The 26,408-nt window shown below is 39.4% G+C and overlaps 1 protein-coding gene across 1 annotated transcript in view; it reads right to left on the bottom strand.

The window, feature by feature from the left end:
• The window catches only part of tfpia (tissue factor pathway inhibitor a), a 54,117-nt gene that overhangs the window by 7,856 nt on the left and 19,853 nt on the right, over window positions 1-26,408 (bottom strand). The window contains exons 2-3 of the mRNA XM_057853192.1: window positions 15,239-15,442; window positions 2,170-2,346 (exon numbers count right to left, since the gene is read on the bottom strand). Coding sequence (XP_057709175.1) covers window positions 2,170-2,346; window positions 15,239-15,442 — 381 coding nt within the window. The remainder of the gene's footprint in view (window positions 1-2,169; window positions 2,347-15,238; window positions 15,443-26,408) is intronic.

Raw genomic sequence — 26,408 nt, 5'->3', positions numbered from 1 at the left:
CTTCACATGCCCAATGCATTTTCAAATCATAAAACAAGAAGAGACAAGAATCAATCTACAAAAGGAGGCACATACTGCAATTACGTTACTGTTTTGACAAACAGGAAACAAAAAAAAGTCTTTCCCACATATGTACAGTGGTACCTCGACATACGAGCTTTTAAAATTTGACAGCCATTTGTTTCTACATCCGACGACATGCTCGTAATACGACGATTTATGACAGCGCCACAGTTGCTTTGTTTTCCCGCAAGACTGGCGCACATCGGATTTTCTGGGAAGAGAAATCAACATGGGTTCCAAGAATGTTAGTGATGTGTGAAAGGAAAAAGGTGAGGCTTACCATTGAAATGACAATGGAAATTGTGGAAAAATATGAGCGCGGTGCATGAGTCCTTGAACTGGCTCGAGTATGCAGCCGTAGAATGTCAACGATCTCGACGGTCCTCCTCAGACCTCAGTTTGCCAGTTTTTATAAGTAAAGGTGAGATTATTGTGGTAACCGCAAAAAAAAAAAAAAAAATCGCGAGCTTTGTCAGGTTTTTAATCATTTACTGTATTTCAGAACTTGTGCAACACAACATGCCTATTGTCTGTTGCAGCTGAACAAAAAAAGTAAAAAAAATCCTTCACTCTGTCAAGTCAGCCATGTAGTGCGTTCAGGTACACCATGCAAAAATCTGCCACATTAGAACCAGATTAGTTAATTACAGGTACCATAATTTCCCCGAGTATAACATGCTATTTTTTCCCCCCAAAATCAACTTGTAAAATCATGGTGCGCATTATAAACTGGTACATGGATGGAGACAAATATATATATTATGTATACTGTATATATACACAGATTTTTTCTTTTTATTGACACGGCCATGTTGTGTTGAAGAAACGTTGCCGGCCATTACGGTACGTGACGTCACCATTTTGTTTCGGTAATACTTCACTGTAATCGGCCGAATGATTTCGCCTGTGTTAAATTCTGCTTTTTTTCCCCCTCTTCATAAAGCACAGAATTTAGTTTCTTGAACTCATTTGAGTCCACGTTTATTGCAGCTCCGCAACTCTGACCATAACAAACGTAAGCACACAGACTTCCTGTGTCCGTCAACTATATCTGTCTCTCGGGAAACTCAAACCCAAATAACAATAGTTCCTATTGTTACTTTCGTGTTGACAGCGATGAGCTCTCACGGATTTCCGACTTACGTTCTCACTTTCATTTTACCATATCAATCCATGGACGAAACATTTATTAATCATGATGAAACAAGCAGGTTATACAGCAGCCTTTAAAAGAAAAGCCACATCTGTTTTGTTTTCTCCTAGATTCTGGTAAGTTGGAGAAGTTGTCAAATCATATTACCGTAATTATTGTCAGTTTATGGTAATGTTTTGAACTACCAATGTGCTATGTTTCACCAGTCAGTAAAATTACATTTCTGTATTGTACACGAGCTCAGTTTTCTTGTATTCTTCTATTTATCGGTGCTAAAATTAGGGTGCGCGTTATAAACTGGTACAATAATTTCCCCTAGATTTTACAAGTAAATTGGGGGTGCGCCTTATATTCGGGTGCGCCTTATATTCGGGAAATTACGGTATTATTCCGATTTTTATTAGTAATTTATTTGTTTTGCTCTGTGTAATTGCAATAGTACCAGCAGCATTTATTAAGGATTTGGTGTAGGTTTTCGGGCTGTGGAACGAATTAATGAATTCTAATGTATTCTTTTGGGGGAAATCCTGCTCAACATACGACCATTTCGACTAAAAAAAATCGGGCTTGCAACGAATTAACTTCGTATGTAGAGGTACCACTGTATTCCGAAGTCGTGGCCTTCCAGCGGAATTGGCCACAGTCCAGCAATTTTGTTATTTTCTATCTTAATAAATGTCTTCTTAGCTGTGCCTCAGTCTGGAGTAATCGAGGGTTCTTTGAAATCATTTAAATGCTAAATAATTTGTGAATACGATTTCACGGTCATCTTTAATCAGCAAGTTCTTTGAGGTAGAACTCTTGATTATGTCATCAACTCTATGTGAAGTTCTTTGCAGTCATATTTCCTGGCCCATTTAGAGATTTATATAATCCTGACGAAGATCACAACGCTGAAATTGACTGGCCGTCAAAAAGGTATATATAACTCAAGCGCAAAGGCTCTGACGTACCTTGTCTTTGACATTTCTCCTCGCACGCAGCCATACTAAAGAAATTGTTGGCATTGCCAAAGCAACCGCCGTAATAGAAGTGCTTGCACTGCCGACTTTTGCTGTCAAAGTAGAAACGAGGCATCAGGGCGCGACAGGGACCTTCCACTTGGGGTAAATCACACGGATTCTTATCATCTATGAAAGGAAAAGAAAGGAGACTGTCAGAATGGAGACATGCGAAAGCCAGCAATATTCCTGGTGAGGCTGGATTTACATGAAAAGTGACAAAAATTTTTGTTGTTGCTCTCAAGTGTCACAATTTGAATATGAGTCATGGCAGCAAGAAGAAACAACACAGCATACAATCAGTTATTATACCTATTCCCAGCAGACATTGAACCCTATGACTTTTGGGGGATTTTGTGGAGGAAGGACATGAAAACCGTGCTCAGAACAACAGTTGCTATCGGAGTCGTCACTTCCAATAGGTGTTCACATTTACAAGCGCGTTTTGATTATTTTTAACAATTTTAATGCTAATAAACCGCCAACAGTTGCTACAATTTAAGTTGGTGAAAAACATCCCCTAATTTTCGGACTATAAGCCGCTACTTTTTTCCCCTCATTTTGAATCCTGCAGCTTATTTGTTGATTTATTTAAGGTTAATAGGTAACACTGTGACAGCGGCGTCACAAGACTACCATAATTATGACATGACACTAACATGGGCAATAATGAATGCTTATGACAGATGTCATTAACTCATTCACTCCCAGCCATTTTCACCGGTGCGACCCCCTTCGCTCCCGGCCGTTTTACTGGATTTTGCAAGGCCCACAGAAAATTCTGTTCTATTGCTATATAAACATTGAAACCACCAAAAGATTAGACTCTTCTTTCAGCAGGAAAAAAGTTAATATTTTTCCATTCTTCAGAAATCAGCATTAGAAAATAGCTTAGTTTAAGCAATTTTCCAATTTCTGATGAAAATTGAGCTTTGTAAAAGCATAAATTTCAAAACGTAACAGCTATTTTTTGCTTTTGTGACATCCCAGACATCTGAATAATGTTTTCCTTCAAAAAACAAATAGAGCTTTTGATAGCAAAGTAACTATTTACACATAACTAAACTATTGAACTGAGAGATGACGCTGTTGTGGCCGCAACAGCCGGGGTGTTCGCCGGAGGTCCCGCCGCCGGGGAACCGGGCTCGGCCCGCCCCGCCGTGCTGGACCGGCGGGCTCCGTTGGAAGACTGCTACTTGCCGACTATCAGTCTCCAGTCGTGCCGGTGTTTAGCCTTAGATGAGAGTTTACTACCCGCCTTAGGCTGCATTCCTAAACAACCAGACTCTGTATTGTCACAAGCCCCGTCGTTTAACTTAGTTCGTGTTTACAATAGCTTTAGCATTCCCCCTAGCAGCAGGCTCGTATTTGTTCCAAAAATCTTTGTGATGCAGTTTTAAATGGCTGCTGGGTTAGTGGTGTTGAATGAGGACGCTTTCTTTCCGCCTCGTGGAACTTCTGCGGTGCATGTTTCGCAAAAGGCAAGAGCGTCATTTTTTCCAGTAACAGCCGCCATAATATACAGCTGCTTCTTGTCGTGTAAATCCGCCTCCTCAACCCCTCCTCCCTCAGGGGCTTCAGAGAGGGGAGGGGTTGAGGAGGCGGCATGCTGAATTCTTCGGTTGCACACGTTTGGAGGCCAAATCAAGTATATAATTATCGGATTGCACTATCGGTTTAATTTTTTTATTACCTGGATTATCTGTGTGACGTCATAATTGACATTATCGGCCGATAATTATCGGTGACTGATATTATCGTGTATCTTTAATACAAATTGCCAAAAGTGCTACATACAATTATAACAAAAGTCAGTTAAATTTTAGTAATCATGATGTAGCTGAAGATATTGATTGTTGTTTGATTGCACCAGGTTACATGTTACAATTTTACCAATAAATTCATATTATTTTAAAAAATAGAGTTTTATTTTTGTTTCATATTGCACGCTATATACGACATAAGATTAGCCACCAATTTGTAAGGGCATACGTCACTATTTGTAAGATTGCCAACGGCCTCGGGTTGACAAATATGCAACAGCCAGCAGTCACTATTGCATCTCAGATGTGACTAGAAAAGAAAACGATTCACTGTTTTCACAAAAAAAAAAAAAAAACGTATCATTATATATTATATATATGGGGGGGGGTGGGGGGGGGATTCTTACCTAGCTTGATAACTGCACTTAAAAGTTGTGTTTTCCCCTCGTGTTTCAATTGAATTTTCATTTGTGTCAAGCTGTTCTTAAGTTGGTATAAATTGTAAGTCCTGATAATATTTTGAGTTTTCGCAGTGTTCAAAATAAATGTATGATACCTGCTGTATTGGAGCACATTAGTCACCAGTGCTACTTTGAGTTTTATCCATCAATGACTACCGAGCTAAAATTGAGAGTTAGCTTTATTATGTTTTTATTTTACACCGTCAGCGCTCTGCAGCGCTGTGTTTTCACAGTTTACATAAAGCCTGAATGAAAGACATTAGCTACGTATCAACAGTAGTCGTAATTAAAAGAAACCTAGCCCTCTGCAAGGCTAAAGTTACGTTAGCAAGGTACAGTAACGTTAATCTTATTTATTAGCGCTGCGTTAACTTAATTTTAGCTTGTTCCGAGTATCGCTTCTCCGCTCTCAGAGTAAACTGGGTGCCTTCGGTGGAGCTGGAGTATGCTGTAGTGGTATGCAAGCGCAGTCTTAAGCCTGAGTTATACTCCCGCGTTGCGGTGACGGCGCAGCGACTATGGCGTCATTTGACATTCGATAGTTATGCGGTGATGGAACGCATTGCTCTGTAATTCACCGCCAAACCACTAGAGGGGTGTGGCGTTATGTTTGTACGGTTTTTGGGCATGCTTGTTGACTTTCGCTAGTCTAGTTAAACGGAGAAAAAATAAACAATGCAAGATGGAACTCTTGAAAGTAAATATTCTGCTCATCAACACTGAATAAATATTGAACATACAAATGTTGAGGGGTAGGCGATGCAGAAGACTGTTTCGAGGCGGTCTGGCCGACTTTTGATGCCGCACAGAGAGTTTTAGACTCTGGTGGAGAGAGCTAGCTGTGGCGGCTAGCTTCAAACTGGCGTCGAACACTGCGTTCAAGGTCTGCAAAGCCCTCCAGCCCGATTTGTTTGCTGTGTCCTACAAGCAGCCAGTGGGAAGCCATAGCAGATTTCTGGCATCTAAGGAACTTCCCAAACTGCGTTGGGAGCCTTGATTTTAACGTTATAAAAAGCACCGAGGCACTCTCAATCAGTGATGATGTATCGTGTGTGAACGGTCTGTTATTGAAAATTAAAGATCAAAACAACTCTTGACACCAAATATGTGCTTTATTCTTCATATACTTGAAGTGTGACACGTAAATAAGTCAGACTCACAGCAAACATACTTACACAATAAATGATGAAGTGCACCAACCAAAAATACGACAAAGTGATAAAAAGTTGGCAGTTTTTGGCCGACTGGGTTCACCGCTTCGTGTGGCCACTCGATTCCGAACACACACGTCTCGGTGGTTCTTGCGGCGTTGTGCCGCATTAAAAGTAGTCCGGGCAAAACATGCTTAGAGCTGGCAAAATTAAACGATTCCTCGAGGCTGAGAAAATTTCTCGACCAATTATTTTATTTTAAATAGAGTTACTCGAATTATTCGAGTAATTGTTTCAGCTCTAATACTAATAAAAAATTTATAAAACAATAAAATGTTGGTCAGTACAGGCTAGCATGTAACCTTTCATATCTTATCAAAAATTGTGTTGTTGCGGCTTGGTGTTGACTCGTGTTATTTAGATTTTAGACTCGTGTGCATGTGGGGAGTTCATAAATAAGAAAAATTGAAGGAAAAGGTTTAGTGCCTGCACACAAGTCACACTAAATGAAGTGTGGACCATGACCCACTTTGCAGTCACTAGCCACCTGGTCACAGCGAGGCCACTTCCTGTCTCTGCAGCGATACAATTGGATTTCCAGATTCAATCCCTGCACATGGAAAGGTCACACTTCCACCATCTGAATTTGTTCCTTGCTTTGCCTCTTCTCTGCCATGTTGTTCAGTTAATACAGTTTTCAAGCGCCTACATCAGATCTTATTTCTCTGCTAGACTGCTGTGGAGTCTACATTTTAAACATCAGCCAGTTTCAGCCCACGTTTATGATCTGATTGTGTACTATTGTTCCCTAATTTTGGATTGGAATAGTATCCAAGTTAGACATCTTTAAAAAAGTGCATCTCTACATCATTCATCCCAGTGTCTGGAAGACGTTGCGCTCAAGAGCTAGGTTTGATCTCTAAAAATTGCTTTGCATGAAAAATATTTAAAATTGTTTTGATCATGAAATCATACGTCTTGCTGAATACAATCTGTAAATTATTTATACTCAACCTTAATTATAACTCAATATTTAAACATACAATTTTCTTATTAATGTACACTGCTGGCCAAAAGTATTGGCACCCCTGCAATTCTGTCAGATAATGCTCAATTTTTCCCAGAAAAAGATTGCAATTACAAATGCTTTGGTAGTAATACCTTCATTGATTTTGCTTGCAATGGAGAAACAAAAGAGAATGGGGAAAAAGAATTAAATCATTATCATTTTACGCAAAACTCCAAAAATGGGCCGGACAAAAGTATTGGCACCCTCAGCCTAATACTCTGTAGCACAACATTTAGACAAAATAACTGCGAACAACCGCTTCCGGTATCCATCAATGAGTTTTTTTAGAATGCTTTGCTGGAATTTTTGACCCTTCTTTGGCCAACTGCTCCAGGTCTCAGATTTGAAGGGTGCCCTTCTCCAAACTGCCATTTTCAGATCTCTCCACAGGTGCTCTATGGGATTCAGGTCTGGACTCATTGCTGGCCACTTTAGAAGTCTACAGTTATTTCTCTCAAACCATTTTCTAGTGCTTTTTGAAGTGTGTTTTGAGTCATTGTACTGCTAGAAGACCCATGACCTCTGAGGGAGACCTAGCTTTCTCACAATGGGCCCTGCATTATGCTGCAAAATTTGTTGGTAGTCTTAAGACTTCATAATGCCATGCACACGGTCAAGCAGTCCAGTGGCAGAGGCAGCAAAGCAACCCTAAAACATCAAGGAACCTCCACTGTGTTTGACTCTGGGGCCGTTCTTTTCTTTGAAGGCCTTGTTTTTTTCCCTGTAAACTCCATGTTGATGCCTTTTCCCAAAAGGCTCTACTTTTGTCTTATCTGACAAGAGAACATTCTTCCAAAACGGTTTTGGCTTTCTCAGGTAAGTTTTGGGAAACTCCAGCCTGGCTTTTTTATGTCTCTGGGTCAGAAATGGTGTCTTCCTGGGTATCCCACCATAGAGTCCCTTTTCATTCAGACGCCGACGGATAGTTCGGGTTGACACTGTTGGACTGGAGGACAGCTTGAACTTGTTTGGATATTAGTCGAAGTTCTTTATCCACCATCCGCAGAATCTTTCCTTGAAATCTCTCGTCAATTTCTCTTTTCCGTCCACATCTAGAGAGGTTAGCCACAATGCCATGGGCTTTACACTTATTGATCACACTGCGCACTAGAGGTGGGAATCTTTGGGCATCTAACGCCTCGATCATGATTCAGAGGCTCCGATTCGATTATAAATCGATTATTGATGCACCACAAACCCCCCACGCTTTTAAATTGTTCTACACTAGTTCCAAAATTGTTCAAAAATCCTCTCAGGCTAAACAAACTACTATTTCAGTTAAAGTCAAGTTAACCGTTAAAAACCGTAAATAAAATACTCGAGTCCCCATTCTGTATCGGCAGCTTTAAATTATATTCAATTAATTTAATGTTGTGAATCAAACGTTAAGTTGTTAAAATTGCTCCCGTTATTCCATAATTTCCCTTCTTTCTACTTTCGACATGTGAAAGCTTTAAAACTTTCATCATTTAAAGATAGCAAAATCTTGACTTGAATCTGATTTGGGTTTTTTTTATCTTTAAAAAAGTAATTAGGTTCGCTACAACAGAGCCTTCTAGAGAAGTCTACTGCTTTAAGATGGCGCCTGTTTACTAGCGTGGGAAAGTCATTTCACATCTAGTTCTTGGTATATGATCTAACACGGCAGTGTCATTTCACATCTAGTTGTAGATATATGTGAAATCTATCATAGCCATATGTTTGTAGCAACTAGTAACTGGGCGCTGTAGCGTTTGTAGCGGCCGCAGTCAGGTATTATTATTATTATTTTTATTATTTTTAAATCTAGCGGCATGAGCTGAACATGATATTTACTCTCGGTCCGTTCCTCATTACATCCTGAAGACCGCGCTGACGGTTTTATTTCTGCTTTACCTGGTGTAATTCAATAATCGGAATTTGGATGTTTGTGAATCGTTCTCGAATCGGCCGAATCGCGAATAATCTAAGAATCGGAAATTTCACACGCCTCTACTGCGCACGGTAGACAAGGGAGTATTCAGGTCTTTTGAGATTGCCCATGCTTCCTCACAATTTTGCTCCTCAAGTCCTCAGAAAATTCTTTGGTCTCCTTTTCTCCATGCTCAATGTGGTACACACAAGGACACAGGTCGAGTCATTTTTAATCCATTTTACCTGGCTGCAAGTGTGATTTAGTTATTGCCACAGTTAAGTAACAGGTGCTGTTAATTACACAAATTAGAGAAGCATCACAGGATTTTTCAAAGGGTGCCAATACTTTTGTCCGACCCATTTTGGAAGTTTTGTGTAAAGAGAATGGGGGGGGGGGGGGGGGTCATTTTATGTTTTTGCATTGCTAAAAAGATAAATGAAGATATTACTACCAAAGAATTTGTAATTGCAATCATTTTCTGGGAAAAATTGAGCATTGTCTAACAGTTGAAGGTGTGCCAATATTTTTGGCCAGCACTCAATGTGCTGATTTATTTGTAGAATATCTTATAGTAGTCAGAATAATAATTTGATGAGATCAACTTGTAAAAATGATCAGAAATTTAGGAGAAAATTGTCACAACAAATAGTTTAGCTTAATAAGCGATTATGTTCCTATTGTATAAATATTCATTCACAGCAGCAGAGTAGACAGTAGGAACACAATCAGATATCTGTAAATATTAACATTCAACAATGAGCTGCAGTTTATGACACAGTAAGCAAGTCCTTTCATTATGGAAGTAAGAACCCATTCTCAAACTCTTGATAGTAATGAGGGACTTTGCCACAGCTCCAATTTGCCTTTTTGTGGAGTGGAACTTTCTGTCATCAACGACAAAACTTATTTGTATGTAAATTCTTCATTGACCCTCTGGTCTGGCTTCGCTGAAGTTTTCAATAGAAATCAACACGTCAGACAAAATCAGTCTTGCGAGCAAGCACTTTAAAATAACACACAGTTTAAAATTGTTGATACGTGCGCAAGTGCCAGCACACGGAAGGGCAATTTATGTAGATCAAAGTCGCTTGAGCACCGACGGCGAGTCCAATTTGCATATTTCCTGCTGAACTTTACAGAAAACAACACATCCTGTTTGTAGCTGGATTGCAAGAATGAGGAAAAATACAACAGGGGAGAATTGTAACCAGAAGAGTTACGGCCGGCTATTCAATATTTTCGCTTTTGTGAATTCATGATGACAGGAAAAAAAAGATGCGGTTCGATGATAAGTCATATTAAAAGCCAAACGGAATGTGTGGAGTAGCATAATATATGCAGCCACCGTCAAGGCTGCTCTTAAAGTACCGCGAGAGAAAGGTGCTGTGAAGTCTGCATATCTGACAGTTGACCTTTAATTGTGTTATAGTGAGAAACAGCATAACCTAAACTCATATTTCCTGTCATCACTGAAAGGCGCTACGGTGTCAAGATTGCAAAACGATTTAGGGCAAATCATAACATCTCCAACAGTTATAATTTCAATTTCAAAAGTTGAATAATTAATGAAGCTGCGAAAGATGGATGGAATGATCGATAGCTCCACACACACAAAAGAGTCAACACTGAGGACTATGCTTTGTAAACATGCCTTTAAAGTACACAGTGCTATATCCAGTAATTACATTTATCAGAAAGCACTAGTTTTGCTCCTCTATCTTTATATTTTTTGGACCGCCATGAGGGAGGTCTCAAGTTCTCTCTCACTTCGTTCCTCTAGGGCACAGGTGTCAAACAGATTCCAGAAAGGGCCTAGTGGGTGCGGGTTTGCTTTCCAACCAAAGAAGAGGACAGCTTTTCACCAATTAGATCTTTTACATGTGTAATCAGTTAAACTTTGTCAGGTGCTGATTGTTTCAGCAGGAAGTTCATTGGTTAACCTCTCTGCGCATTATGGGTTGGAACAAAATCCAGCACCCACTAGGCCCTTTCTGGAATCTGACACCTGTGCTCTAGGGGAAAGACACTAAAATTTCCACTCCTCTGTTATTAGTGGTCGGATCAGAATTAAAGGCATGTACAGTGGGGCAAATAAGTATTTAGTCAACCACTAATTGTGCAAGTTCTCCCACTTGAAAATATTAGAGAGGCCTGTAATTGTCAACATGGGTAAACCTCAACCATGAGAGAATGTGGGGGGGAAAAAAAAAAAAAAAAAAAAAAAAGTCACACTGTTTGATTTTTAAAGAATTTGCAAATCGTGGTGGAAAATATGTATTTGGTCAATACCAAAAGCTCATCTCAATACTTTGTTATGTCCCCTTTGTTGGGAATAACTGAGGCCAAATGTTTCTGTAGCTCTTCAAACGCTTTTCACACACTGTTGCTGGTATTTTGGCCCATTCCTCCATGAAGATCTCCCCTAGAGCAGTGATGTTTTGGGGCTGTCGTTGGGCAACACGGACTTTCAACTCCCTCCTGACCCCGTGGTGTCAAAATGATAAGAACGGTGAGCAAAAATCCCAGAACCACACGGGAGGACCTAGTGAATGACCTACAGAGAGCTGGGACCACAGTAACAAAGGCTACTATCTAACACAATGCGCCACCAGGGACTCAAATCATGCACTGCCAGACGTGTCCCCCTGCTGAAGAAAGTACACGTCTGGCCATAACACATTCTCCCAGTCCTCTTCTGGATCATCCAAATGCTCTCTAGCGAACCGCAGACAGTCCTGGACGTGTACTTTCTATAATCAATTTTTATTTATGATATAAAAACAAATAAATATGGATCTTATAAAAGAACAATTGGCTAACTTGCATAGCAAAAGTCAGCTAGTTTAAATGCTATATAATGCCAATATAAAGTTTACCAGAAACCATCTGGTGCGCACCAGATAGAGCAGGGCGGTAAACCGAAAATTTACCGTTACCGAAATTCTTCACGATGACCGACGTAATTTTGACCATGTCAGTAAATTCGGTAATTTAATAAAGAAAGTCTTTTCATCCCACTTTGACTGTTGCTCGACTATGTTAATTCCCTTTTAAGAAAGCAATCAGTGTGATTACGTATGGAGTTACGTGGTTATCAGGAAGCCAAACAGAAACCCGGTAGGCTAACGCTAGCGGCTAATGCTACAAGCAAACGTGATGGGTTTGGCTTAATGGAGGTTCGCCAATTTTTCTCCCGACATTAAGTAGACTCTTGGCGGCATCCAGATAGACTTTCACCCGCTGTCCTCCCTTGTTCTCACAATTTCCGGAGCGGGTGCTTTCAGTGCTTTCTACTGGTCGCCAGCCACAAGCTAATGCTAGCGGCTAACGCTACAAATTAACGTGATGGAATCCGATAGCGGCTCTAACCTTGTCGAAACCGCTTTACTTAATGAGTGGATTGGGCACGGACTGCATCTAGCAATTAGTATGTCGCGTTATTTTTTATCTCTGTACTGTATGTGAATTCTCTGATAGCTTTTGTGATTGTAAAGCATTTAGCATAAAGTACAATCCAACAGTGAAAATTATAATATGACCGTTTAATGGTGCCAGCTATTTTTCTGTATGTGCTTAATTCTGTGTCATTACTGCCGTCATAAAATCTTAAATGTTTTATTTGCAGAAGATCAATATAGTTTTAATGTGAGTGTTTTTCCTGTGTGGGGGTTCATGTGTGCTTGCATGTATTAAAAAAAATGCATCGGGGAAAAAAAAAAAAAACTGAAACCTTGACGTAAACACTTCTGTTGAGTGATCATGTCACAGCAGCCATTAACACCAAGTTGTCTTTTTGAAGTGTACTGTTCAAGGTGTAAGTCATTTGTGTTACAATGACATGTTTGCACAGGCATATTGATTTTGACAATGTACATTGTTCAAGCCACACAAGCTGTGATAAATATTCCTATCTTAATGTTTGCAATACATTTTATATACTTAATGTTTAGACTGCATGTACAATTGTTAAATATATTAAATTGAAAGCTGGTAAATAAATCAATGAGAAACGGCTGATCTGTATTTCATGCATTGATTCAGATTTTCAAATTATATAACGGTCCGCTTGGGTGAATTTATCGTCATTGGGGTAAATCTGCTTAATTTACCGTGATACGTGCTTAAAAGGGTATGTAGCGGCAAAGGGGGTGTGAGACATCAATAGAACCGTTATGTGCCAGATAACAAATATTGATAAAGTTAACAAAAAAAAAAAAAAAAACACATTAATGAGCAATTATCGAAAATAGATCGAAAATGACGAACATTTCCGAAAGTGTTCTGGAAACAGCCAAATGGGGCGGAGACGTCACGACAAGTGATGGACAGTCGAGGCGGAGTCAGGTGCCATTGTTTTTTAACGACGAGAGAGTAGCGTTGGGGTTTGTTTGACGAAAACATCACAAAAATGGTTCAAAACTGCTGTGCTATGTGGTGTACAAATAGTTATTTATCGGAATATAGTATCCATGAGTTCCCGAACGCGAAAAAAAAAAGCTGGACTACGCAGACAATGGGTAAAGTTCGTCCGTGCAAAGAGGGCTAATTTTCTAGACACAGCCTCCGGCACGCTTTTCTGTGGTGCGCATTTTCCACCTGAAAGCTTCTCGAACTATGGACAAGTGAAATCGGGTTTTGCTAAAAGATTGCTGCTCAAAGGAGATGTGGTGCGGACCATACACGCGCAGCCAGCTAAATGTCCCGAGATATCAAGAAAGAGGACGATGAGTGGCAAAGGAGGCTAAAGCTAAGCAAAGGAGGGGAGCAGCCAAGCTCGAAATGGCCATAATGAGTACTCTTTTATAATAAAAACCATGTCACGCATTGGATACAGGACTGGACACATGTATAAATTATCGTTCGTAAAATATATAGAACAAATCCTCTGATCCCATTCATATTTGTGTCTGTTGGCAGAGCGAAAAGCTATGATAGCGCAATAAATGATAATTATTCTATGCATTCCTATATTTTGCAGTCACGGTGTATCAGCTTCACAAAAAGAAATGCAAAACAAATCATTGGTGTTTCCCCACACGATCTGCTGCCGATGTTTCATCAGTGTCATTGCTCCCCTCAATGACCGTTTCATTACGCTGCATTGGCGTTCGTTTGGGCCCAAATTGGTAACCTAAAACACCGATTAAAGCTTCGTAACTCTCCTCGTCACCATTAGATGAACATTTGTTACGTCCTTCTACGTCGGATTCGTCGCTGAAACTAGAAACGAAATTGTCTGCCATCATCGCCGCCATTCAGAATTAAAGCACTGAGCCTTTTTCTTGTTGAAGAAACACCCCTCATGTCAATTCTGAATTCTCTTTTATTGACAACGAGGGATGTTTCTTCATGAGGGAACCTGGAATATGTACAGGACGAACACAATGCATCAGCATAAACAGCTCAAAACACCCTTAATTCTCCCCTCACTATGAAGGAATTATAATGATGCAGACAGGCGCTGCCCCCCCTAGTGGCCGGTGGCACTCTCTTCACTTGTTGTGAAGTCACGCACACAATCTGCCAGATCTCGGGCACCGGTCGTTTTAGCTTGACAATCGAGCCAAATTTCTCTCATTTTCTTGTGTGTAATTACACGAAGTGGCATGATATGAATACAAAAGGCATGCGTTTATGGATAAATGATGGAATATTAAAAAAATTTCCCAGGGCATGACATACCCTTTAAGGTCATATCGCCCAGCCCTCGCAGTTCTGTCGATGTCTCTTTAGGGCCGGGGTCCTCAATTAGCGGACCATGACCGGACCACAGCACATCTCTCTGCGGACCCAGAGCCAATATCACCCCCCCCCCCCCCCCCCAAAAAAACCCTTTTTTTTAATATATATTATTTGTATGACTCTCTGATCTATCGCTACGCGGTACTATTCTGTCGCTAAATTCTGTTTCATTTTTAGTCAAATATCTTCTATGTTCCCACTTCTGTTCTCATATCTATGACAAGATATGCTGATTGGTTGAGAGAGCCTGCATGCTGCTAGTAGAGTGGATGGACCGCAGCACTGAAACGCGAGTCGCACCCGGCATTGTATTTTTGTTTGGTCAAAAGAAAACCACCTTTACCACCTTCAACCTGCCTTGTACTTGATCGACATTAATAATTGGACCTTTGCTTGTGTGAAAAAAACAATTGTGGACCTTCAAGATTGGTATTTGAGGACCCCTGCAGGGGCTCCATCTATAGGTTCAGAGTTAACCAGTAGAGGGAACAAGGCGGTCGTAAATTCATTTTGAACCGCTTGCTTTAATAATGCATCACCTGAAAACTTGCATAGTATAATGTGACATTCTCAATATGACATTGTTAACTGACAATTTAGGTGCCAACAAATATGAAAATGCAATTTGTTTACAGTAGTTAACACTATACAGTTAAGTGTTGATCGAGGTGCCTGATATATCAGTGATCTGACTTGGGAGGATTTTGAGATATGAGCCATCATTCAGCCGGTTTATTTTGCGAGCAAAATCTTCAGACACAAGTAGTGTACTGCGGCTACAACCCTTTGATTAAGTGACATTTGAACATAAACTGTGCCATCGCACATTTAGACAGTTACTATAAAAGTACAACTATTTGGGATCCTTGATCAGTATTACTGATCCCACCGCCCCCCCGGTTAGTCATGTCATGCATAAGCAACAGTAGGTTAGTACTCACCTGAGACGAGACACACTTTTTGGCATGCCTCCAGGGTTTCAAAGTTGTTCTTATTCCCTCTACAACCACCGTATTCAAACTGCTCGCAACGGCCCGTGTCCACATTGAAGAAGAATCTGTCCCTTAAGGCCCTGCAAGGCCCCGGGTCCGCTTTCAGGGCACACAGATTGTTGAAGAGAAAAGTCCCACGTCGAGCCCTCTCTTCTGAAAATAGATGACGAAAAACAAGTTGTCCCTCGTGTAGCAATGGTCTGACATTGATATTCAACAAAAACAGCACCATCAGGCCGAAACTGCCTGCTCACAATCCTTCCCAAAAAGAAATGTCATCGAATGTATCAAAAATAACAAAAGATGGCACAGCCACAGAGCATTAATAATTTCTGTCTTGACAAGACGGGAGTTATACGGCATACTTTCAATAATTGTCACCATTGTGCAAAATATGTCAGCATAATTAGGTTGTTCTGAATGCATTGTGCACGAGGAGGGACATTATTATTCATAATTGACCGAAATTAGCCCGAGGCAATTATTTTTCAGGATATTAATTAAATTTGAATTTGCCACTGCTAGACAACAACTAAATGAAGCCCTTTGGTAAAATGCTAAGTGTGCATTTTCCTTGACTTGCCAGTTTTTTTTTTTTTTAATATTAAAATGACTGCATTTTGTTTTAGCCCTTTTGACTATGTATATAGCTAGGCATGTGCCGGTAAGAGATTCTGACGATATAACCTTAAGCCAAAATATCACTGTATTGCAACTACAGCTCTAAAATGTGTTACTTTGAGATATCTGGGTTACAAAAAATACATAAACACTTTTTTTCCATTGAACAGGATTTTTATTTTTCAAAACATTAGCAAATTGGAACATAAGTATAACGCAAAGTTGAAATTAAAAAATATTCTACGTAAAATTAAAATAAATGCAGTCCCTTAGGTGAGCCTAAACCCACAGCTCAACATTCCCATCAGAACAAAAATAATTGAATTATTTTCCATAAAAAAACACATGTATGACTTGTATCATGTTTACATTATAACCCCCCCCACACACACACACACACACACACACACACACACACACACACACACACACTCTCTCTCCTCCTTTCCCTTTCACAACACAGAAAGAAAAAGAACAAAACAAAAAAAAAAAAAAACAAAAAAAAAAAAAAACATTTTTTATCACCGCTAGACAAACTAAACACGCTGGAGCTAAGTCTCATAGCTGGTGGGAATTGTTCATGACAGTTTGCCAACCTTAAATTCTGTATAAGTGCAAAATCATATTGGAGGTATTTAGGGCTGCAGCGATCGAATATTTTAGTAATCGAGTATTCGACTGAAAATTCTATCGATTAATCGGATTTTTTTTTTTTTTTTTTTTTTGGTAAAGAGCAATTATAAATATACACGACAAAACATTTCACCTAATATTGAACCATTTTCAGAAAATCAATGTCTTTATTTTCGATGTACATTGTTGAGAACAGCCAACAATTGCATCTCAGAAGTGACTAGGGGAAAAAAACTAAAATTCCCGGCTTTCACTCAAAAAACTTTAGATCTTATATATTTAATAAAAATAAAAAATCATATTTCTTACCTAAAATGTCTGTACTCTTGATTAAACATCACTTAAAAGTTAAAAGGAGTTTTTCCTGCGTGTTTCAATTGAATTTCCATTTTTGTCAAGCCATTTTTAAGTTCTAGTTACAATTTCGACTAACTTAAAACTTAAGTCCTGATAGGATTGAGTTTTTACAGTGTTCAAAATAAATGTCTGATACCTGCTGTATTGGAGCACATTAGACACCAGTGCTACTAAGCGCTTTATTCAGCAATGACTACTGAGCTAAATCTGACAGCTTTATTATGTTTTTGTTAGGGCTGTCAAAATTATCGCGTTAACGGGCGTTAATTAATTTTTTAAATTAATCACGTTAAAATATTTGACGCAATTAACGCATGCACTGAATGACCTGCTCGCATATTGCCTCAAACAGATTACAATGAGGCCGTTTATGGACATTAAGAGTGAAGAGAATGCCACCGGCCGCTTGGGGGCAGCGCCGTTCCATACTCATGTTATTCCTTCTAAACGTGGGAGAATCAGTAGTTGTGAGACGTTTATGCTGTATTCACAATGCAATGCAAATTGCTATTTGTGCTCCACACATATTTCGGTAAGTTTTCTTTCTTTTAGTGGCAATTATGTGTCTTGTTGTATTTTGGGTAAGATATGTACAGATATATGTTATACAGTAAAGGCAAGTGGACACAGGCGTTCTTTGGACCGTGCCGATTATTGGCAACTCCTTCACAACATACATAAGTATCGTTTAGTGAAAGCACAACAAAAATAATATTCCTATCTCTCCAAAAAAAAAAAAAAAAAAAAAAAAAAAAAATGTTCACAAAAACACACCTTACATCTGCTAATGCCGCTGAGTGTCATGTCACATGTAGTTCCATATACATGTGATATCTATGAGACTCTACCTATACAACCGTGGCATCATGCGGGCATAGTTTGTCGCAGCCGTAATCAGGTATTATTGCTTCTTCCTCTACAGACATGACAACGCGTTGTCCCGCATTAAAAGTAGTCCGGGCAAAACGTGATGCTTAGAGCTGGAAAAATTAAACTATTTTTCGAGGCGAATAAAATTACGCCAATCAATTTTTAAGCTTGTGTATTCGTTTCAGCTTTAGAGGTATTGCCTCCTCAACAGCTACCCTCAGCAAACATGTTTTACATTTCGGTTGGCCCTCCTCCTCTAAGCCGCATCTGTCTAACTTTTCTGTAGCCGAAGTATTCCCATTCCAGCAATTTTGTTTTCTTCGATGCGGGAAAAAGTTCAGGAGTTTCACCTCCTCCAGCCACTGTGTAGTGCAGCTGACTCACTGACACTGAGCAACAACCAGTTGGGGAGGGTTGAGCCTTGCAGCTGCAAGCGAGGGATTTTCTCTTTGCATTTTTAGGACAAAAATAAATAAAAGCCAATACCGTAGGGACAGTATGATGGAATTTGTCATTTTGAAACCGTGACGTTCTCATACCACGGTATACCTTGAAACCGGTAATCGGCACATGTCTACATATAGCTCGGCCCAATGTACACATAGTATATACAGTGGTACCTCGAGATATGAGAGCTTGGATGCATGGAAAAATTACATGAGAAGTTTTTCCCCCCGAAGGTTTTTCCGCTTCATACCAACTACGAAAAATTAATCATACGAAAGATGAGGAATAATTGCAGTAGGTATTAAAGTGAGCTTGAACCTACGTCATGTGATAACTTCTGTAGAATGAGCTTGAACCTACCATTTAGTTACACTAGGGGGCAACAAAGCATTACAAGTAAAGAGGCAATAGAAGAAATGATGAAAGCCACCTCAGAACAAATTAATTTCGGATCTTGGGTGCGACTGTATGACATTTTGTATACAACCCGATTGCCAATACATAAAGCTTTCAGTCCTATTGTGTAAAACAAGTACAACAAACAAAGGCACATTTCCACGAAGCAAGCTTTTATTATCAATGTTCTCCCAACTTTTCCGAGGGTTGCCGAGCAAAACGGGAGGCTTGGAATTACGCGAGTTGTTAATAAAAGCTTGTTTTTTTAAAAAATAAAAGGCAACAAAAACTGATGTTCCACTGTATCATTGAAGTTTGAAAGCAGCAATAATTCCTTTAACCAAGGAGATTTTAAGCACACTTCCATTGTCTGTCTTTCTCCCCTGACAACATCAGCTTCAGTTTAGCCGTTTATAATGGAACTTCTTGCCATTGGCATCGGCCCTCTTGTGTGCCCCCTTGTATTTCAGTTGCCTCTGTTATTGGATTCTTTGCTGAGACAGAGCTTTTTATCACCACCTCCTTCATCATGCAACCCTAAAGGAACATCTTGAAAACTTTGGAAATTAAGTTTACCTTCCTGCAAGGTACACAGCTGAGAGAAAGTCACAAGGCTCTATTCTGTGAGCAAAGTGGTCACCAAGGGAATGAGGCAAGCATTACTCCAACCCGTCAGATTCAATTTATGACCTTGGAGTTGTGGGGACACTGATCAAATCCTCCCAATACACCCCCTTTCACCTGCTTTATGGAATAAGTATTGGATTCAGTTGGTGAGATGAGGCCCTGCAGAGGCTTTTACTGATAAATTGTAGGATTGGGTCGTCTTGCACAGGAAAATACATAGCAACACAGGCAATTTGGGGCTCTGTCTGGACTCTTGTCTCTTGTGTAAACATGCCTCACTGCTAAATCTCAATCACGGCAACAACACGACCATTGTGTCTTGTACTCCACTTCTGTCAAACAGTTCTAATCATTAGCAAAGTATTTAAAAGCTGAAAATGATCCAAAGATTCAAGATGTATTTTTACAGAATATTAAATCCCATGTAGAGTATTAACCTGTAATCATTTTGTGGGTTCTGAAAGTTTAAGTATGATTACGGTTTGTGACGAGAAACTATTTTGGGCAAGACTAATATTCCCTGGGGCGCTGCAGTTTTAAAATTGGGGGAAAAAAAAAAAAGATCCTGAAGTTCACCTTTAGAAAAGTTACCAAGGCAACAGCAAATATTTCACCGCAGACACCAACATTAGGCCTATCACATACTGAGAAAGTCCTAAGACTGCAGTCAGTGGTAAATAGCCTACCTGCCTTGAAAATAAAGTTTTAAATCCAAAGCTATGATAACCTTTTGAACAACCAACCACCTGAGAAACTAGCGTATCAAAGTGCATTGAACAATTTTTTCTTAAAGTTACTCTGAAGAAAAAAAAAAAAAAAAAAAAAAAAAAAACCTACATGCTGCTTACAAGAGGCCTTTTTATTGCTGCCCTCTTAATACAATGCAGCTGGCTGATATACAGTTTTCTTTAACATGCTTTTCTCAGAACAAAACCATTTGCACTGAGTCACTGACATTTTTTAAGAGTGCGTTGACGGTTTTGAAATGTCAAGTGTTGATTTTAATTTTTCGCCCTATTTCGAACATGAAAAGATGTCTTAATGTTCGTCTGAAGAACTTTCAAATTTGTCTGGCTTGTTAAAATTCTCAAGATTACTCAATTGTGTCGCTGTAAGGCACAATCCTCACTTTTCATGAAATTAGACAACCTTGCTTGACTTCCCAAATAAACCGCTGACAAAGTCTGCTTACATCTCGAACAGGAAAATTTCCAGTGCATCACAAAAGTGAGTACACCCCTCGCAATTCTGCACATGTTTAAGTATATCTTTTCATAGGACAACAGTGACAAAAGGATACTTGGACACAATGAAAAGTAGTCTGTGTGCAGCTTATATAAAATAGGGTTCATTTATTTTCCCCTCAAAATATAGCCATTAATATCTAAACCCCTGGCCACAAAAGTGAGTACACTACATAGGAACTACCGTATTTTTCGGACTACAAGTCGCTCCTGAGTATAAGTCGCAACAGCCATAAAATGCCCGACAAAGAGAAAATAAGCAAGTCGCATCGGAGTATAAGTCGCATTTTTGGGGGAAATTTACTTGATAAAATCCAACACATAGAACAGACATGTCATCTTGAAAAGCAATTTAATATAAAAATACAATAGAGAATAACATGCTGAATAAGTGTACAGTGCATGAACAACGAAATGCGAATATACTGTCTGGCTACGGCTCGGTTCTGGCTATTCAGCGGGCTAAACTCCCAAATGACGATGCTGGACGTCCGTATAATTTTCTGAATCAATTCCGTCCTCGATACCAAACAGGTTCGCATCAATGTAAATGAATGATAATTAGGTGCTTTTACAATGACACATACGGTTAGCATGCGTTCGCTAGCATTAGCACATCGTTCAAACAACCACACAACTGGCTCTAAGTGTCCGATCGCGGGTGAAAAACACACAACAGCAACTGAAAAGATGATACACACAGGCGTTGCCTCTGTAGAGATATTTTAAAGCATAAACAATGAACGTAGGTTCACAGCAGTTTTTCTCTCTCGCTAACTCGCCCACTCACTCAGTCAGAGCTACGCAGCTGTCGCTCTTCTACGGGCAGTAGGCAGGGGACACCCTGAACTGGTTGCTAGCCAATCGCAGAGCGAAATGATATCATAAGGTGTTAATAATTTCACTCAAGTCGCTCCTGAGTACAAGTCGCACCCCCAGCCAAACTATGGAAAAAAAAAAACCGACTTATAGTCCGAAAAATACGATACATACATTCTTAAATGTCCAAATTGAGTACTGCTTGTCATTTTCCCTCCAAAATATCATGTGACTCGTTACATTTACTATAGTAAATCATAGGGATGTCCTGATCCGATCACGTGATCGGAAATCTGGCCGATCGCACCATTTTTCAGAGGAAACTGGTGAAAACTGTCTGGTTTTTAATTAAAGATATTTATGTTTTTCTGCTTCATTTTCATACAGCCTCTCATCCTCCCTACTTCTAAGCATTGCAGCTTGCGTTTGCTACTTTTAGTTAACGATGATTGGCAGGTTTGTAGCTTTGATTTTGCCAGCGAAGCCTAAGCAGCTCTACGATCAAAGGCACAAATGTGTTGATCCACGTTTACCTTGTAACACGAGTGGTAGCCCAGTCTGTGGCAACTTATTGTGTAAGTGAGGCTGTTCTCGCCAGCGTGAGCGTCAAACAATTAGCTTAAACAATATCTCAGCTTATGTTTGTCTTAACAGGGAGCAAATGGATTCAGCCATGTGAATGAGGCAGACTAAAGAGCAGTGTATCCACCCAAATCAATAAAACAATGCAAACACTTTCAAAAGAAAACATTACAACGCCACTTTAATTAAACAAATCTTCAAATATTAATATTTTATCAATACTCAAGTTAATCGACTAATCGTTGCAGCACTAGTTTAGTTAGTTGGTGGAGTTGATTTCAACAAATTCAGTTTCGTTTGCAAGTCATTTGTTAGGAGTGGCTAAGCTAGCGCGAGTTAATGGCACCCTTACAGCATGCAAAGGTTGAGTCAACTTCAATCCATTTTAACTGGCTGCAGGTGTGATTTAGTTATTGCCACCACAAGTAAGTAACAGGTGCTGTTAATTACACAATTTTTCAAAGGGTGCCAATACTTTTGTCCGGCCTATTTTTGTGTAAAATGATAATGATAAAATAAAATAAAAATTATTCTCTTGTGTTTTTCCATTGCAAGCAAAATAAATGAAGATATTACCATCAAAGCATTTTTAATTGCAATAGTCTTCTGGAAGAAACTGAGCATTATCTGACTAAATTGCAGGGGTGCCAATACTTTTGGCCATCACTATGTACTGTATTTGTCCATGTTAGGAGAGCACATATTTGAACGATCATTTAGAACAGACTATTTTCTGCACATATGTGCTGGAACAAAAAGATTATCAAGTGAATCTAAATTCATGCAGGCTTCCGAGAACACATCCAAACCTTCCACAAAAATCGAATTTACCCCTCGAGTCATACACATATGCACACAATGCAGGTGTTTTAAAAACAGACTGCAATGAAAGCGAAACCAGATTTTCCGCCTCAATATTTCACTGGCAGCTCATCGCCGGGGTACAGCAGACAACTGTGAGCTCTGCCAAAAGTGACACGCATACATGCACAGATTTGGATAATGATCTAAGCAATGGGCCAAAAACATGAAGATCTTCACACGGGCATGTTGAATCAGATTGGGGCAGAGCTTCTTGTTTAGCTTGATTTGACTGTATTTTTATCTTTCTGTCTGTGAGTAAGGGGGCCCAAAACCGTAAAGCAACTGAAATGCACGGCTACTGGATCCAATTATTTTCCTTCTCGCCAGGAAATCTTAGCAACAAAAACAGACTTATCATTAAAAAAAGATACACTTGAAAGTATAAATTCTGACACTAAGTTTTTCCCAGATTTTTTTAAGGTCAGTCTATTATACTACTTAAGGATGGGCTGGATTGCAACACCTGGTCATTGTAGAAAAGGGTGCGTCTACCACGTAAGACTCGCAAAGTACAATTCCTCAGAGCGTTGCCTAGAGCGAGTGAATAAAATATGGGTGACTCACAGATTGTCCCAAGGTTCTGCCTATCAAGATAAAGGACACCACTGTGACTGGTGATATATTTTCTCCCCATGGACATTTTCCGTCAGTGGGGCAATGTGCTAAAGGAAGTTTTGAATAAGAAAATGCATCCAGCTGCAGGTCAACAACAGATTGACAATGTATATAATGATATATATATATATATATCTGAGGACACTCACAAAAGAATTCTCACACCATGTAATATGTGCATTGTCCACTGAAACAATTTTAGCACACGGTATGTTGTAGGCATGTGCCTGTATGATATTCTGACGGTATGATAGCCTTAAGACAAGATATCACGGTTTCACTGTATTTCAATTACAGCTCTAAAATGTGCTACTTTGAGATACTTTGGTTTAATACTACAAAAACTTATCCATTGAACAGGATTTTTATTTTTCAAAACATTAAATAATTGGAAGATACCGTAATTTTCGGACTATAAGCCGCTAATTTTTTTCCTTCATTTTGAATCCTGTGGCTTATAGTCCAGTGCGGCTTAGTTGATTTATTTGGGTTAATAGGTAACATTTTATTTGACAGAGGTGACATAAAAACTTCATAATTATGACATGACACTATTATAGGCATTTATGACTGCTTATGACGGATGTCATTAAGGCTAGGTTCATACTACAGGTCTTAATGCACGAATCCGATTTTTTCGTGTTTTTCCGACTCGATTCAGGCATTAACTTGACAGTCTGAACAGGACAAGTAGCATAGAAGTGGACCATTTCAAATCCGATCTGAGTCACTTTCGTATGAACAGTCAAGACTCCCAATCGGAATTCATGCCGCAATGACGTCAGCAAAGACCAAGAGGCACGGAGGACAGCAGTAATGTAGGCATTAGCGTCTAGCTTGAGCGCTGCTTTTAAGCACGAAGCTGGCGTGACCACAGTCATAAAAAAAATAAAATGAAAAGAACAAGCCTGACAATTTTATGACATGACACAATCATGGGCATTACGGAATGCTTATGACAGATGTCATTAAGTGTCAAATTATGTCACCAACTCCAATTACCGTATGTCCAGTTTGGATCTTTTTCATCTATTCAAAAGTGAGATAATTTGCCACATAACACAATATCTCTTTTAAGCGTTCATTAATGCTCATGCCAGTGTCATGTCATGGTTATGATTGTCTAATGACAGTCTTATGGCGCCACTGACAAAGTGTTAACAAATACCATAAATAGCAATGAAACTAGAACAGTAACTGAAGAAAAAATTAGCACAGAACATGAATTATTTTGTCATTTACATTTGTAGGGTTGCAATGAATGCTAGGAGGCATGTTTGACAACAACAGTGTTGACAGCAGAGGTTGACTGTCTCCCCCAAGGGAGTAATAATGGCCAAATGAAGCTTCTTGAAGCAATGATGGTTCATTTGGTTTAAGGACAGTCGTATGATACCGCTGTCAAATAAAGTGTTACCGGTAAATATCCCATGATACAGAGGGGATAGCTGCGGCTTATATGTGAACAAATGCAGTTTTCTTACCAAATATGGTGGGTGGCGGCTTATAGTCAGGTCCACCTTATAGTGCGAAAATTTTGGTAAGTATAATGTGAATTCAGGGGGAAAAAAAAAAAAAAAAACATTCTAATAAAGATTAAAATAAATGGTGAGCCTAACCCACAGCTCAAAATTATTACAACCACAACAAAAATAAATTTTCCATAAAATGTATGTGTGTATGACTCGTATCATGTTTACATTATACACTCAACGGAGACAGTTGCCAGATAGAAAAACAACCATGTTTTACCACCGCTAGACACACTAAACACGCTGGAGTTGACTCTCGTAGCTGGTGGGAAACATTCACGATAGTATTTACTAACCTTTAATTTTGTATAAATGCAAAATCCTATTGGAGATATTGCCTTCTTGGCAGCCACCCTCCGAAAACATGTTTTACAAGTCAGTTGGCCCTCCTCTTAGCCGCAGCAGTCTATCACTGAAGTATTCCCGTACCCGCGATTTCGTTTTTTTCGATGGGGGAAAAGTTTCACCTCCTCCAGCCATCGTGCAGCACAGCTGACTGACACTGAGCAACAACCGGTGAAGGAAGGTTTAGCCTAGCAGCTGCAAGCGAGGGATTTCTCCCTGCAAAAAAGAATCTAATACCTTAGGGACGCGATGACGGAAAAATTTTTTGCGGTATTGAAACCATGACGTAGGATATTGACAGGCAAAAACTGCTTGTTTGTAGTGGATCCCCCCCACCCCAAAAGAGTCTGCAGTCATTTAACAATCTGCTTTGGAACCACTCATTAGTATTGAAGGTTGTCATTTTAGAAAGAATATCCATCTCTAGAGCGGCAACGTAGCCCCAATATCAATGTAAATCGCAACAAGCCATATTATATGACTTTGCCAAGTTCAATTCAAAATATATCAGCTTGGAATAATGCATTTTACTTTGCAGAAATAATCTGTGTGTGAAGCAAAAGTTAATTTAAAAATGGTTAGTACGACCGTTTTTCTTTTAATCTACAATTACTGTGATCACCCGAGTTTGCGTCTCAGAGTTCCATGGATCCTTTTTTGCATTCTGTGCAAGTGTGCTGACCAGACAAAAGAAAACGAGAGATTATTTGCACTCACAGCTAAAGACACTACATCAAAGCACTGAGAGACAGGGTCTGTGAAAACCTATCACAAAACACATTCATTGTCAAAGACACTGTTCATGCCGAAACAATATGCAGATCATGTCATACTCACGATGAAAACCTGGCTATAGAACTAAAAAAAATTGGGTCATCTTTTTATAAAGTCTTCTGTACCATTTCATTGGTTGAATCTGAAAGCCTCTATGAATGTCTCTAGGAAATGATTGAGACATTTCTACTCTATGTACAAAAAAAGTAGGTCTCATTTTGTTTTAGGGAAAACTGAGGGCTTCCCCGAAGGTAGAGACTATATTGTACTCCACGTAAATAGGCCACCACTGCTTTGATAGAGCCGCAAAGTCAGCTAAACTTTCAGATATCGTCACGTGCAAAGTCCCACAATATACTAGTATATTCTATCACCAAATATGATATAGGTTAT

Source organism: Corythoichthys intestinalis, chromosome 12, assembly GCF_030265065.1.
Source record: "Corythoichthys intestinalis isolate RoL2023-P3 chromosome 12, ASM3026506v1, whole genome shotgun sequence".
Taxonomy (NCBI): domain Eukaryota; kingdom Metazoa; phylum Chordata; class Actinopteri; order Syngnathiformes; family Syngnathidae; genus Corythoichthys; species Corythoichthys intestinalis.
The sequence above is the reverse complement of the archived record's forward strand: the minus strand, read 5'-3'. Positions and strand labels throughout refer to the sequence as shown.